The 17,434-nt window shown below is 33.8% G+C and overlaps 1 protein-coding gene across 1 annotated transcript; it reads left to right on the forward strand.

Moving 5' to 3' along the window:
- The first annotated feature begins 234 nt into the window (after positions 1-234).
- LOC106138065 (ADP-ribosylation factor 1) lies at positions 235-7,611 on the forward strand. The gene is made up of 5 exons (XM_060947136.1): positions 235-393; positions 752-919; positions 2,688-2,797; positions 3,991-4,116; positions 6,267-7,611. The coding sequence occupies exons 2-5, from the start codon at positions 772-774 to the stop codon at positions 6,429-6,431; spliced, it is 549 nt and encodes a 182-aa protein (XP_060803119.1). The 5' UTR covers positions 235-393; positions 752-771; the 3' UTR covers positions 6,432-7,611.
- The last annotated feature ends 9,823 nt before the right edge of the window (positions 7,612-17,434 follow it).

Here is a 17,434-nt window from a genome sequence, read left to right on the forward strand (position 1 = left end):
ATTACATAAATATTGGGGTCTCCCAACCCAACAAACGTTATTTTAAACAATTTTTTGACAATTTTCATAAACAGGTAGAAACGTGAATATAGAAATTAATATTTAATATGATAGTACGGAATCCCTCGTGCGTTGTACTTATATAGAGGTTACACATCCATAAAAGTACTACATACATAAGTATTTATTTTTGCAAAGTTATCATAGCTTCTTTTCTTTACCCAAAGAATTTTCTTTACAATTTTTGATACTGGCCACTTTTTGCCGAGACGTGGCATAAGCACGAACAACGTCCACGTTCGCCGCCATTTTGACATCCAGCGAGCGAATTGTGAAGAATTCAGTAAAGTGAATCGTTTTTCTTGTTGAATATAGTTTATTGCTCCTGAAAATGTAAGTAATATGTGATCTGAGAAACAATAGATTAATTTCATTAACATAAATGCGCCTTGTATATGGATATTTACGTAATAACATAATTACAACAGAGGGTGGTGACCGTAGCAAAGACCTACAGCGGTGTCGGTTATTATTCTGATCTCATACATAAGCTCTGTCACGATTTAAACGACGTTCCAGCTTTTGTCAATTTATTATTCAAATTAAGAAAGATTATACTTTGAAAATATTTATTTATTAGCCGCAGAAGCGCCAACGATTTGCCATGTCATTATCATTGATTGAAGTAATGCTCTATGTAGGCTGGAGGGATGACTCAGAGCGAATGTCCTAATATTTTTTATTATTTCAGACTATTCATAAAACAGCAAAATGGGGAATATGTTTGCAAATTTATTTAAAGGCCTATTTGGCAAAAAGGAAATGAGAATATTGATGGTTGGTTTGGATGCTGCTGGTAAAACCACAATTCTATATAAACTTAAATTAGGAGAAATTGTTACGACTATTCCCACAATTGGTAAGTTGTTATATACACTCGTTATATTCATAGACTGGATAGGTTCAGCATTATCTACTGAATATATCAGTCTACATACTTAAACATATTAAAATTAAGAGTTAAGACAATAAATGTAGGGCTGGGTTCATCATCAATGTACTTAATTAACTAAAATAAGAAGTATGGATGATGATAGTTATTGTTACATACTTATATGTTCCGTGTGGTTCCCTGCACCAATAGAAAAAAGAAAAGGACCACTCAATCTCTTTCTCATGGATGTTGTAAAAGTACTAAGGGATAGGATTATTAACTTGGGATTCTTCTTTTAGACAAAAGGCTAGCAACTTGTCACTTTATATAAATCTCAATTCTATCAGTAAGCCAAACAGCTGATTGTGGTCTATCAGTATTTTCAAGACTGTTGGCTCTGTCTTACCCGCAAGGGATATAGACATGATTATATGTATGAATAATATATATTATCACACTATTATTCCTAAATGAGTTAACAGTTCAGCTGTATGGCTTAATGGTGGAATCAAGTCATTGTTAAAGTTTGAATATTAAATATTTTATAATTTTTAATCAATAACAACCTACTTAGTTATCAAGCCATTACAATATTTGTGTAATTATATTTTTTTTATTAGTTTATATCTTAAGTTTATGGTTCATCATTCTCCAATATTAATAAGTATAATAAATTCACATGTTTTATGACCCATCTTTATATGTAATAAGAAGATAGGTGATCAGTAAACATTTTGCAGGTTTGCATATAAACAATAATGCATAATGCCAGGTTGCTGGTACATTGCTGATTTTAACATAGCATGTTGCACCATACATACATACATATAATCACGTCCATATCCCTCGCAGGGTAGACAGCACAACAGTCTTGAAAAGACAGATAGGCCACATTTGGCTTTAAGATAATATTAAGATTCAAATAGTGACAGGTTATACTTATCTTGATCAAATTAAGGACGTCCTGGTAAAGGGTCAGGTTGAGAGTACCCGAAACCGCCAAGTTTGCATGAAGAGAGTAATGAATGTAGATGAAGCATGGATAAAGCAAAGGAAGTATGCAGAGATCATGGCAAGTGGAAAGATATAGTCTCTGTCTACCGCTCTGGGAAGAGGCGTGATTTTATGTATGTATAGCGACAGGTTGCCAGCCCATCAGCACCAGCGCTTAAATGAAGAATCCCAAGTTTATAAGCCTATCCCTTAGTCGCCTTTTATGCCATCTATGGGAAATAGATGGAGTTGTCCTATTCTTTTTTTATTGGTGCCGGAAACCACACGGCGCCAAAAGGTTAAAAATAATTTATTAATGGACACACTATAGATTAACCTAGCCCCAAAGAAGTTCAAGACTTGATGGCGGATGACTTCTTCCCTTATCATTTGTATCATAATTTTAAAAATATTTGAGTTGGTTCAATTTTTGCATCAAATCGATTTCAATTGCATCACCAATTAGTATCAGTTTATTTTCATCTTGTTCTGCATCTATAACCCAAACAACTTAAAAATAACTTGATGGTGTAAATAAAAACTCATTAACTATGGTATCTTTTGTATGATTCCATAGATACCACTATCTGAAGATGGTACAATACAAAAGATCAGCTTGGTGGTCTGGTATTCCTTAGTAAAATAATGTTTATTTAGTAGCATTTTTTGTCCAAAAAAATAACTGATCTAAATGACTTGTGAAAAATTAAGATAAAGTGTCTAAGATTCTTACTACAATAATTAAATTTATTCTTTTAAGGGTTCAATGTGGAGACTGTAGAATACAAAAACATCAGTTTCACTGTATGGGACGTTGGCGGTCAAGACAAAATCAGGCCATTGTGGAGGCATTATTTCCAAAATACACAGGTTTGTATATATATATTTTTACATTTTCTTTTTATGCTATTAAATTTATAGAGAATACCACACATAAAATAAATCATTGTTATTATTATGATGTCTATATATGTATATTTACAAAAGTGGACTCTGGCTGACTGATTGGCTGACGGATCTATCATGCAAAGCCAAAACAGCTGGTTTTAAAAATTTGAAATTTGTCATGTAGTTTCCTTATAAGTCCTAGGGGTGCAATAAGGGAGGATTTACCGAAATACTTGCAGAAATGTTATTTGTTTTTTTTTTCGGTTTACACAAGCAGATACAGATACGCGGGTGTATCTCTAGTGTTTCTATATTCAAATTCTTTAATTTAGTCACTTAGTGTTTTCAGTTGTAGCTTCATTTTCAGTTCAAAAATAGATATAGAACTGTTCCTGATTGCCACCAATTTTTTTTGCACCATGTGGCTTGTTAAGGCTTTAATTGATTCATGCAGTGAAATAATTTGGTAATGTTTTCACTGCTTGACATCTAAATAGTCTTGTCTTGAGGCCTTGTCAATCACTTGTTATCCTCTTAGTTGCCAGAGTAAGACCCCGTAGTAAGGCACGCGCGACGCTGTTTTTATCCTTGTTTCCCCTTTTTAATATGACGTGAAATGGGACAGCGGTACTTATTCGCGCGATAAAAGTGGCGTTGCGCCTGTCACATACAACGGGGTCTGGGAAGCATCTATGATCAAAAGTCGGTAAATCAGGAAATCATTATGTCATGGAGTTAAACAAAGTTTGGTGTCTGGGTTTGAACATGCTTAAAGTAAAAGTAGGTTCCAGTTTATTTTGGTTAGGTTTCTAGTTATTTAGATCAAGATATATTCCTTTTTTGCGAAACATTTTTTTTCTCCATATTACATACTAGCTGTGCCCGCGACTTCGTCCGTCTGGAATAGTTATTTTGGGCATCATTGAAGCCCAGGATGAATAATTTTCCCCGTTTATTTTTCATCATTTTCCATGATTTTTTTGCTCCTTTTAGTTGCAGCGTGGTGTTATATAGCCTAAAGCCTCGTCCATAAATGGTCTATTAAATGCAAAAAGATTTATTTTATTCGAACCAGTAGTTCGGGAGATTAGCGCGTTCAAACAAACAAACAAACTCTTCAGCTTTATAATATTAGTATAGATTACCTATTTAATTTCTTTCTCTTTATTTTACAGGGTCTCATCTTTGTAGTAGACAGTAATGACCGAGAGCGTATTGGGGAGGCGCGCGAGGAACTCATGCGAATGTTAAGTGAAGACGAGTTACGGGATGCAGTACTTCTGATCTTTGCAAACAAACAGGTGAGCCTTCTAATAGTACTTTTCATACAGTTGTGTTTACCAGCAGCTTATTTTGCTGCTTTCATGAAAATACTCGTTCACAGATTTCGGGCTATTCCCTGTTCAGGTAAAGTAAACATCTATTTATTTCGTATTTTGCCTGCAAATCTGTTTGTGATTTTCTAAAAACTAACATTTAACTTGAATAGAGGTTTACTTTATTCTTTTTGGGTCCCGAGTCTGTCATGTTATTGTAGATGTGATAAAATGTCACAAACATTTATAATAAAAAAATCTGTATGAAGTAAATATTTCAGAGCATGGGAAGTAAAAGGTGTTACTTGTTGTAAACAGGGTTAATATATAAGATATCTTTCTTTCATCTTTGCTTGTTGCACCCTCAGTTATTATGCTTGGGTTGGGAGTCCCCAAATCTAGCATAACATTGTTTTTTTTGATACTTATATTATCTTTTCCTTGTGATATACCAGTAATGTGTTACTTCAGTAAAGGGACAGGCCTTATAAAAGACTAGCTTTGAAAAACAAAAAAGAGCTTATGTTATTCCTAAAGGTCTATTGTATCTGTGTACCAAAGTACCTTAAAATTGGTTAATTAGTTGAGCTTATTTGTTTAAAAAAAATTATTATTAGTGTGGTTTTTATACCTTTTCATGAATATTTTATGATGATTTTAAAGTTTTTGAATTTTAGAGTTCTTGAGTTTGTTTCAGAGATGATTTGCCAAATAAATGTGTTAGGCAGATTAAACAATGTTTGCAGTGAACCACAATTCTAGTATTTTCTGTAAAACTATTTTCTATAGATTTTTATAATGTCACAGACTAATTGAACATTTAATTAAACCTATATATTTGGGGTATGTTGAATAGTTATCCTTCTCAATTGATAAAAGCATAACATCATGTAAAACCTACACTTCTATGTTTGTTAACCAATCCCTAGTTATTGTTGTTGGAAGAATAGTTTGCCTTTTTGGTTAGCTACTATAATCGGTGTATTCGCTGGACGTCGATTTCGCACAACGTCGATCCATCCGTTTTTGCATTCTCGTGACGTCGATCCACTTATGATTGTATTCTCATAAAGTCGATTCTATTGTTTTACTACTTTCCAACATAAGAAAGGTACAGTCAAACACAACATTTTTATTTAAATTTTTATATTTCAATCAACAGGTAATATAACGTTAAATAAACAGATTATAGCAACCTTTGTTTAATTATCCAGAGACACTGGAAAGATTTAGTTTAGAAGCCGTTTGCTTAAAAATCCCAGACGCATAGATTTTTATAAAGTTATAGGACTAAAATTTTACTCCTTAAACCTTTAAAAAAAATATAAGTATCAATAGGAACACGACTAACATAATCAAAGCTAGGTAGAACATTAAAAAAATGTGATTTTTTTATCACCGTTATCTCCTATTATCGTTGGTTCGACATTTAGTCGTACGACTGTCATCCTCCAATAGGACGACAGGAAATTTCTAAACCAAGCGCAGTTCTCTCGTGTGTTCAACGTCGTGTGCTGTTAGAGCTGTTTGTACTATGTAATATTTAAGTTTTCATAAATACTTGCATGGAAGGTGCAGGAACACACACACACACATGTACACATTTAAAAGAATACAAAAAAATCATTATTTATTTATTTATTATTTATTTACTAATTTATGTACACAGAAAACATCGAGACTGATAAACACAAGAAACAAAATTACAAAGTCATTATACATAAAAATCACGCCTCTTTACCGGAGGGGTAGGCAGAGACTACCTCTTTCCACTTGCCACGATCTCTGTATACTTCCTTATTACCTACCTACATAATATATTCTTTTTTCGCTCGATTGTACTGCAAAAACATTGTAGATTCTTTTAATTTATAAAGTTTTAAAATTTTATTGGATGAATCGATGTAATGCGAAGAAAAGCCAGGTAATAACTGTTGGATCTATTTTATGCGAATAAAAGCGTAGGTCTCGATAAAATCGACGTCGTGCGAAATCGACGTCCAGCTAATACACCCTATAATCCTAGTTCTATTGATCATTTTATAAAGCTATATGTTTAAAGGCAATAGGGATTATCTTAGGCTGAATCATTGCTTATTATGGGCTAGCTTCTTATATAAAGTGTACTTGCGCAGGATCTGCCAAATGCAATGAACGCAGCTGAAATCACGGACAAGCTGGGCTTGCACTCCCTGCGTAACCGGCTGTGGTACATCCAGGCCACCTGCGCCACGTCCGGCGACGGCCTGTACGAGGGGCTCGACTGGCTCTCCAACCAACTGAAGAACGCCAACCGCTAACCGCAGTGCGCCGCTGACTTACAGACAAATCTGAATACTGAAAGAGACTATGGTTTAAGATATGTTAACTTTATTTGCTAAATACAATGTATTATGTGCGGAATCATAAATGTATTACTGATGCGTCACCCGGTGACCGAGCTCGCATCGCATTCTCTCCGAACCACTCGCAACCGACCGCCGACCGGGCCGCGTTCCCGCTCAACTGCATATGACAGCGTACAAATAACCAGGGATCTAATTCACCAAGTGGTTATAGGGTCCACATTCGAGGTGCGTTGTTTGTTCGATTTCTGTTGACGTTGAACAAAATATAGTGTGTAAATTAAACGCAAAATTACAATTTTGTTTATAATTATCAGTAAACGAAGGGAGACACGGTGTACACTGTTGAGTGGTCGCGCATTGTGATGTGGATAGGTATGTAGCTGACACGTGATAAAGTGAATCACAGCAAGCATAGCATGTTTTATATGTATACTATAATGTGGAATAAGTTGTCGTAATAAAGTATTTAAAGTTAATTCACTTCTTATGACTTTAATTTGTTAGATAGTGTCCTGTGCAGTCTACACAAAGGATAATCCAAGTTAAAGCAGTAATCCCATAATATGTGTAACCTCTTCGTTGGTCACAGCCTATACACATCGCTATGTGATTTTGAACTCTTTATCATACTATTGTTTTCCTGTCATCAAATATGTGCATAATCCACTTTTAACTTGAGTGACTTATTGTATCAAGATAGTTTATTTTTTATGGAAGTTATGGATAAGCTGTTATGTATTTTACACTTGAAACAGTTCTTATAGACGGATCCCGCTCTTGGCTCGTTGCGACGAACCTGCATTTACAGTGGACTTCACGTGACGGACCGAGATTATCTTGTAATTTAGGTATAATATGTAATGAACACTCATTTTGAGAAGTGTTTCCGTTTGCAGGGAAACAGTGCTCAGAATTCGGTACTTTGCTCTACACAATTAATTATAACTTAGCATTTTTATAATAATTTAGGAGAAATTGTTAAAACACATTTCAGAGGACGACAAAGATATGTGGCAAGCGTGGTGAATAGATTTTTTTTAATTTTTATGAAAACAAAAGTTATGAAAATTCGAAATGTGACATTCCGGTTTGTCTTAATGCTGTATTATGGAATAAAATATCCTCACCAATATTTTGATCTTTGTTTTGAAATTTTAACCTTAATGCTCTTAATAATAAGTTCGTAGGTTCTACTCATGAAATAAATTATCATAATACATTATCCATAGTAGTTAACGATTGTATTCAGTTGTATTCCGTAATTAAAACGGTCTAATTTGATTGTGTGCTATTATTATTATTATACTATACATAATGTATACACTATACATACATAACATAGTGTTTCTTAGTTCAGGGTTATCGAAAATATCTAACAATAATTTGACAAGAAACTTAAAAGCAGTTTATTTTTTTGACAAAAGAAAAAAGCAATAAGACAAAGGTAAAATATGTTGTAGATAAAAGGATGGCTATCCTTTTTAAGTACTCTTAAATATGCACCATTCAAATAATTTTATTAGTTTTCCAAACACCTGGTCTCTTATCATGTCTTTTAATTATCTTATGGTCATACCATTTACGAAGTGAGAAAACGGATACATAAATTACAATACGGATAATACATATTGTCTAGATACAGTGAATGGGGAATAAGATAAACAATACATATCTTGTTTGTCTGTCAGTTTTGCCTACCATGACTAACATACACGACGATTAAGAAAGTGGTATTTAAACAATTTTAGTCTCTGTTTTTTCCATTACGGATAAATAAAAAGAAATGTTTAGTACATTCCTACATTTTTTCTGGTTCTCTGTACGGACCAAGTTACCAATGAACTTATGTATGTAAGACTTGCGTAGGTTGCTTGCAATACGAGTACATCACTGAACCATCGCCTCCCTCCGCAATTGCCCTTTCTCTGCGATGTAAAATCATGGTTTGAGTCGCGGTCAAACAATCAACGTCTCATTCAAGCGCCTCCCTTCTAATTTAATTCATAACTCGATCAACGTGGGCGTGCTGGCGGGCCAATGGCTTGACTTGGATCTTCAAGAAAACACTCGTATACAAATTCTATAATATAAAAATGAATCGCAGAATGTGTTGGCAAGCGCATAATTCAAAAAGCGTGGACCAAATTGACCAACTCTTTTTTTAAATGTTCGTTGAAGTTCGAGGATGGTTTTAACCGGGAGAAAATTCGAATAATTGGCAGAAAAACCCTAAAACAGCCCTTTTCTTTTAACTATACAAACGTTTTCTAACTAATATAATATTTATAATCGCTGTACAAAATTAAAAAAATAAATTTTATATTTAAATATGATTGATATTTAAATGTAATTTTTTTTTTGCCCCGATTATAAAATAGGCAAGAACAAAAAACAGCACAGGTTTTTGACAGAACGAAGTCTGTCGGGTCCGCTAGTATATAATAAAGTAATTTTACTTTATTAAGGCTTGCCTCGATTCGTTTTATTATATGAAGCCATTAGATCAATAAATTTAAAGTTTCTGTCTTTCTTTTGAACGACGACTATGGTTTGCAGCGAAGTTTTTAGCTAACTTTAATAATGTATCGGCTGCTTCTATTCACTCGTAGATTGTAAATGTCAAGAAACATTAAGGTTTACATCGCATAAAAAAGATTCCTGTCTTTAATTAGCAACTGGTCAATCAAGTAACCTTTGAATCTCATCGTAAAGTAATCCATCCTAACGTGGCCTTCTTTGCTAACAGAGCGCAGCACCTAAGTCGTAGACACCTAATCACTTACATTAGAATACAGAAGTGCAGTTACAAGTAATTTTAAATAGTCGAACATGCCTTGATTAAACTAAACATACTAAATGGACTTATATAAATGTAGAAGAAGTACTAAGTGTAAAAGCATGTAAGGTCGAATTGCACCGCTGCGCTGCAGACTCTTTTGTTTAAACACAACAGCTACGATAGGCTCGTCTTGTAACGCGTAGCATAAGATAGGAAAATGTTGATCAAAAATTCGAGTCTAGTGTCTATTGGATCTGTCTACCGCGTAACGGATAAAGACGTCATATTGTGTGGGTATTACCTAAGTACATCCATAAAAATAATATAAAGGGAAAGGATTTTTCGGTTTTAAATTCGTTCCAAAAAATATTTATAATAATAAAAACATTATTATTATAAAGATTTTTTGGAATGAATTGAAACCAATATAGATAAGAATTTAAAGTATAAACACCTGAAGCAGGTAAAGTCTGTACTATCATAATCAACCCTACAAAACAATCGACCCAGAATATCTGTTTAAATGTTCTTACCTACTTTTATTGCCCATAGCCCCTTGGTCTTCCATTGTTTAACCCAAAGTATAAATGTGCAAATCGAATGAAATTAGAAGTCTACTGCTGCACGCCGAAGCAAGAGCACGTATTTTTGTTCACTGATCCCTCAGATTTACTTCTTCAGCGCACATTTAGTCTAAGCTAAGGTACTAACAGTGCTGAAGTATCGTTATAACGTAGTTATCGAAGTGCCCGACTTTTCCACGTGATCAACGCTTTCAACTGTGGCGCCTGTTGTGAGCTTTTAGTGTGTTTAATCAGTGCAAATCAATATTATAACCATGAACGCCAACAAATCGATTAAGGTCACCGAGTCATCACCTGGGAACCCTTATGCTGACTTCAACATTCCTAAATTCTGCAGAAAGCAGCCCAGACTCTGGTTTATGAAGTTCAACGCCATTATGAACCAAACAAAGGCAAGTGACATTAAAAAAAGTTTATTATTATTACACCATTTGGGTAAAGAAGAATTGATCGAAATAAGCGATATTGTAGGTAATTATCCAATTGAAAGCATATTTCTAATAGTTATGAACCGACTTATATGTGTATATGGACAGTCTGAGTACGAAAAAATAAAAGAAAATTACTGCTCCCAAGATATCAATTTAGTTGTGCCATCAGTTGCCGACTTAGCCCATGAAATAAACGAATTAAAATTAAAAGTTCAATCTGTTAAGGAAGACTTACGTAAATTTGAGCACGAACCTGAACAACACGATCTTACCAATACTCGATCAGTGCGACGTCTGTCTTCAAGTAGAGATAAAAATATAGAAATATTCGCCAAACAGCGAGCAAAGCCAGGCGACCTCAATTATTTTTGCTTTTATCATTATATATTTAAAAGTAAAGCACTAAAATGTGGCGATTACACTAATTGTAATTTTGACTCTTTATTATAATCATCGAGATAAAATACGAATGTAGAAAAAAGGGACATTGTCCAACAAAGTGTTACATGAAAGCAATAAAGTAACAAGTTTACATACTCATTGAACCACATTATATAAATAAATATTAATGTTGTTAACTTAACCGTAAACTTACTTGTTATTTGACGTTTAAGTAATTTGCGAATAAGTGCAATGTTGTATTACCCGTAAATTTTTAATATTAATTAAGTTTGTAATAAACTCTTGTATTTTGTACCTATATGCAGGAATATATATGTAATTGTTTGATTTAATACCTAGTTTTTTAATCATTAATCATGTATTTATTTCTCGAATATGTTCACAATATACAAAGGTCTCAAGTATTCAATGCAATTTTACTAATTATTGACTTAAATCCCCTCAGTTGCTAAGTATTTTGTAGCTAAGTCTCAATACCACAATTGGACCATCTACCCCGTAAAGATTTACTCGTATAAGAAATATAATCTCTAATCCATCCATACATATAATAAAACTGTAACTCAACTTTGTCTGTACATTGAAGATATTTAAGAAAAAAAATTATAAGGGGTCTTTTTAGGGTCAATAGAAGCCAAAACAATTTTTTTTAGAATTTTTGTCTGTCTGTCTGTCTGTCTGTCTGTCTGTCTGTCCGTCTGTCTGTCTGTATGTTTGTACGCGCATCACGCAAAATCTACCGAACGGATCTGAACGAAATTCGGCACAGATATAGTTAGTAACCTGGATTAGAATATAGGCTACTTTTTATCCTGAAATTCTATCCCAAGGGGATGAAATAGGGGGTGCAAGTTTGTATGGAACTTCGTCATTTTTGATTTGAATCGATATAAAAAGCTATAAATAATTATACATACATACATACATATGGTCACGTCTATATCCCTTGCGGGGTAGACAGAGCCAACAGTCTTAAAAAGGCTGAATGGCCACGTTCAGCTTTTTGGCTTAATGATAGAATTGAGATTCAAATAGTGACAGGTTGCTAACCCAACGCCTAAAAAAGAATCCCAAGTTTGTAAGCCTATCCCTTAGTCGCCTTTTACGACATCCATGGAAAAGAGCTGGAGTGGTCCTATTCTTTTTTGTGTTGGTGCCGGGAACCACACGGCACTATAAATAATTAATTCTTATATTTATTATGATGATAAAAAAAATAGCATTTTATTGATTTAATTCATTATGCTTTGTTTATTGATTTAGTTCCCGTGGTTTAGATATTTATTTTTTGACCACCCGATACGAGATGGCGCCTCATGAGAATTTAAGAAATAACACGATTGTAGCCGCCGGCAAAATTTTTAATTAATTAAGTTTTAATTAAGTAATTTTAGTTTCGCCAGTACTTACTGTTTCACCACATCTTTAAGAAGATTTTTTTTTATATATGAGAAGATTTTTTTATGTAGGTAGTTTGACGCACCCCGCATCGGCGACGGTTGCCATGTTCCTCAAGATTAGCAGGAATAACACACCTATAGTAACGTCAGTACTTACCGTTTCACCATTGATTTAGTTCCCGTGGTTTAGATATTTATTTTTTGACCACCCGAAACGAGATGGCGCCACATGAGAATTTAAAAAATAACGCGATTGTAGCCGCTGGCAAATTTTTTAATTAATTAAAAATTCGTTTTTCATTGATTTAGTTTCCATGGTTAAGACATTTTCTTATTTGGAGAAAATAACAGGGAATCGCATTATGGGTGGTACCACTGTATTATTTTGTGGTGATTTCCGCCAGACTCTACCCGTAATAAGCCGAGGTACTAGAGCTGATGAAGTAAGCGCATGTCTCAAACGATCCATACTCTGGCCTCAGGTTAGGAAATTAAGTCTAACACGTAATACGTTAGGTGGTATCCCTCGAGCGCAAGAATTCACAAATGTGTTATTAAAAATCGGTAATGGTACGTTGCCTGAATCGAACGGATTGGTGACTCTGCCAGAGAACCTCTGTCAAGTAGTCACTTCGGTGGAGGAACTTATCCATTTCGTTTATGGAGACCTGTCTCAAATAATTCATCACGAGGATTCTTGGATATGCGAGCGAGCAATCCTAACACCCAAAAATGAGCAACCAGCTGCTAATAATTTAAGTATTTTGGAAAAAAAATTATATACCAATCCATAAATACAGTTTTAGATAGTACCTACCGATGCTACAACTTATCCGGTAGAGTTCCTTAATTCACTTTCGGCATCTGGACTGCCCGCGCATACAATTGCACTAAAAGTAGGCATTCCAATTATGTTGCTACGCAACTTAACGCCGCCGAAACGTTGTAATGGGACTCGCCTTAAAGTGGTGTCGCTTCATAACAATATTATAGAAGCTAAAATTCTTACTGGTTGTGCAGCTGGTGAAATTGTTTTTATACCGCGCATTCCCCTCATTCCCAACAACTTTCCATTTCAATTTAAGCGTGTACAGTTTCCAGTGGCTATATGTTTCGCGATGACAATTAACAAATCGCAAGGTCTTGGAGCAGCCGGAGTCGACCTCAGGACAAATTGCTTCTCACACGGACAGCTCTACGTCGCTTGCTCGCGGGTCACCAGCTGTGACAGTTTATTTGTGATGTCTCCAATGGGCAAGACAGCAAATGTTGTATACAAAGAGATACTTTAACTTTCCATTATTATACTTACCTTTTTTTGTCTTTAGAATTTATTCGTTTTTTAACAGCTGCGCCCCCGAGACTTTGCTTTTGTAGGAAAAATAAATTATGTTCTATTCCAGGCATTATTCTTCCTAGCATCCTCAAACACGCACCCACGTAGGCACATCTATTTTTTTGCATAATATTAGTTTATGTCAATGCAAGGCTCTTAATCTAAGCAATCTTTTTATGGAAGCGAAATTAACGCAGGCGAAGCCGCGGGCAAAAGCTAGTGGTATTTAAAAATCGTAATAAGTATCTTTTCATTGAGCTTAAACTGAGTCCACTGCGTCTTTTAATTTGACTTAATCTAATACCGATCGAAGTTTACCCACTGTTGCATAGCCCAAGCCCATCTAAATAAAAATCGACGACTTAGTACTGAAATAAAAGCTATTTACGTCTTTTAGGATACAGATTTTGTTGTTATCTATCTATAGATTTCATCCAGCAGCACGTTGTAACGCCATTTTGGTGCGGGAACCGAATAAAATTTCTTCGTTATGAGCCGAATATATAAGTTAATTCACTTCTTATGACTTTAATTTGTTAGATAGTGTCCTGTGCAGTCTACACAAAGAATAATCCAAGTTAAAGCAGTAATCCCATAATATGTGTAACCTCTTCGTTGGTCACAGCCTATACCCATCGCTATGTGATTTTGAACTCTTTATCATACTATTGTTTTCCTGTCATCTAATATGTGCATAATCCACTTTTAACTTGAGTGACTTATTATATCAAGATAGTTTATTTTTTATGGAAGTTATGGATAAGCTGTTATGTATTTTACACTTGAAACAGTTCTTATAGACGGATCCCGCTCTTGGCTCGTTGCGACGAACCTGCATTTACAGTGGACTTCACGTGACGGACCGAGATTATCTTGTAATTTAGGTATAATATGTAATGAACACTCATTTTGAGAAGTATTTCCGTTTGCAGGGAAACAGTGCTCAGAATTCGGTACTTTGCTCTACACAATTAATTATAACTTAGCATTTTTATAATAATTTAGGAGAAATTGTTAAAACACATTTCAGAGGACGACAAAGATATGTGGCAAGCGTGGTGAATAGATTTTTTTTTAATTTTTATGAAAACAAAAGTTATGAAAATTCGAAATGTGACATTCCGGTTTGTCTTAATGCTGTATTATGGAATAAAATATCCTCACCAATATTTTGATCTTTGTTTTGAAATTTTAACCTTAATGCTCTTAATAATAAGTTCGTAGGTTCTACTCATGAAATAAATTATCATAATACATTATCCATAGTAGTTAACGATTGTATTCAGTTGTATGCCGTAATTAAAACGGTCTAATTTGATTGTGTGCTATTATTATTATTATTATACTATACATAATGTATACACTATACATACATAACATAGTGTTTCTTAGTTCAGGGTTATCGAAAATAACAATAATTTGACAAGAAACTTAAAAGCAGTTTATTTTTTTGACAAAAGAAAAAAAGCAATAAGACAAAGGTAAAATATGTTGTAGATAAAAGGATGGCTATCCTTTTTAAGGAATCTTAAAAATACACCATTCAAATAATTTTATTAGTTTTCCAAACACCTGGTCTCTTATCATGTCTTTTAATTATCTTATGGTCATACCATTTACGAAGTGGGAAAACGGATACATAAATTACAATACGGATAAGGGAACTATATTTTCTATCACCAAAATTTATATTTGTCATCAAGTTGTATCACCTAATAAATAGATCTATCGCCACGAAATATTTTCGTTCTCAGATAAACAAAAATTGTTCCCAGGTATGAATTATCAAATTAATGTTAATATATGTGTAAAATAAGAGATCGATAACCAATAAAATTATATTGAATTACATGAATATAAACTTCGTTCTTATACCTAATAATAGTTTTGTTACTTAAATAATAGCTCTGTGCTCAGAATGGTAGATCTGTCACCAAATAAATCGATTATCGATCCCTGACTGCGACTCCTTTTTATTTGATATTTTGTCACCAATACAGTAGTAACATTTTATTTCGTTCAGATATTAAATTAATAATATTCGTTACCAATTTAATACATCAATTTATAATTTTAATGAAAAAATGATCAAAGGGGCGGAGACAAATTGGCGCGCTTTAAAAATTGACCAATCCGGCCTCAACGATGGGTAGTAGTTAACTATTGATTATTTTAACTTTAATTAAGTGTTTTATCTACTATTCTGCTAGCCATAAGCCAGCTATTTTAAACCAGCGCTGATTGTTCAGTGGTTATTATTTTTAAGAATAAATATTGATTATTTTAACTTTAATTAAGTGTTTTATCTACTATTCTGCTAGCCATAAGCCAGCTATTTTAAACCAGCGCTGATTGTTCAGTGGTAATTATTTTCAACAATAAATATTGATTATTTTAACTTTAATTGTTTTATTTACTACTCTGCTAAAAATTTTATTTAAATATAATTTATACTACCAGTGGAAATTTAGAACCTTGGGAGTCTAGTTAAGTAGCAGAATCTTTTGGTTGAAACGATGATGACAACCCTAATTTTTTATTTGAACTTAATGCAATTTTCTAGTAACATAATATGATTTATTGGTGATCTCTTTAAATTAGTTTGCTTAAATACTTATTAGGACACACCTATTATAATACATACAAAAACATTTATTTGGTACTAGACCTTATATCTCAGGATTTTAGGTGATTTATTGTGGAACTGATTTTGCATTGTTTGGTGACTACATTTTGGTGACAGATCTACTATGTTGAGGACAAACCCTATTATTTAAGAAACACAAAACTAATTAAATTGGTGATAGCTTAAATGATACCCTACGGATAATACATATTGTCTAGATACAGTGAATGGGGAATAAGATAAACAATACATATCTTGTTTGTCTGTCAGTTTTGCCTACCATGACTAACATACACGACGATTAAGAAAGTGGTATTTAAACAATTTTAGTCTCTGTTTTTTCCATTACGGATAAATAAAAAGAAATGTTTAGTACATTCCTACATTTTTTCTGGTTCTCTGTACGGACCAAGTTACCAATGAACTTATGTATGTAAGACTTGCGTAGGTTGCTTGCAATACTTGTACATCACTGAACCATCGCCTCCCTCCGCAATTGCCCTTTCTCTGCGATGTAAGATCATGGTTTGAGTCGCGGTCAAACAATCAACGTCTCATTCAAGCGCCTCCCTTCTAATTTAATTCATAACTCGATCAACGTGGGCGTGCTGGCGGGCCAATGGCTTGACTTGGATCTTCAAGAAAACACCCGTATACAAATTCTATAATATAAAAATGAATCGCAGAATGTGTTGGCAAGCGCATAATTCAAAAAGCGTGGACCAAATTGACCAATTCTTTTTTTAAATGTTCGTTGAAGTTCGAGGATGGTTTTAACCGGGAGAAAATTCGAATAATTGGCAGAAAAACCCTAAAACAGCCCTTTTCTTTTAACTATACAAACGTTTTCTAACTAATATAATATTTATAATCGCTGTACAAAATTAAAAAAATAAATTTTATATTTAAATATGATTGATATTTAAATGTAATTTTTTTTTTGCCCCGATTATAAAATGGGCAAGAACAAAAAACAGCACAGGTTTTTGACAGAACGAAGTCTGTCGGGTCCGCTAGTATATAATAAAGTAATTTGACTTTATTAAGGCTTGCCTCGATTCGTTTTATTATATGAAGCCATTAGATCAATAAATTTCTAGTTTCTGTCTTTCTTTTGAACGACGACTATGGTTTGCAGCGAAGTTTTTAGCTAACTTTAATAATGTATCGGCTGCTTCTATTCACTCGTAGATTGTAAATGTCAAGAAACATTAAGGTTTACATCGCATAAAAAAGATTCCTGTCTTTAATTAGCAACTGGTCAATCAAGTAACCTTTGAATCTCATCGTAAAGTAATCCATCCTAACGTGGCCTTCTTTGCTAACAGAGCGCAGCACCTAAGTCGTATACACCTAATCACTTACATTAGAATACAGAAGTGCAGTTACAAGTAATT

Source organism: Amyelois transitella, chromosome 13 (assembly GCF_032362555.1).
Source record: "Amyelois transitella isolate CPQ chromosome 13, ilAmyTran1.1, whole genome shotgun sequence".
Taxonomy (NCBI): Eukaryota; Metazoa; Arthropoda; class Insecta; order Lepidoptera; family Pyralidae; genus Amyelois; species Amyelois transitella.

Bases quoted from the DNA above. Each gene is read 5' to 3' on its own strand.
- LOC106138065 (XM_060947136.1), top strand. From the start codon at position 772: ATGGGGAATATGTTTGCAAATTTATTTAAAGGCCTATTTGGCAAAAAG. The intron at 920-2,687 runs GTAAGTTGTTAT...TATTCTTTTAAG, and splicing joins TACGACTATTCCCACAATTG to GGTTCAATGTGGAGACTGTA. The intron at 4,117-6,266 runs GTGAGCCTTCTA...GTACTTGCGCAG, and splicing joins TGATCTTTGCAAACAAACAG to GATCTGCCAAATGCAATGAA.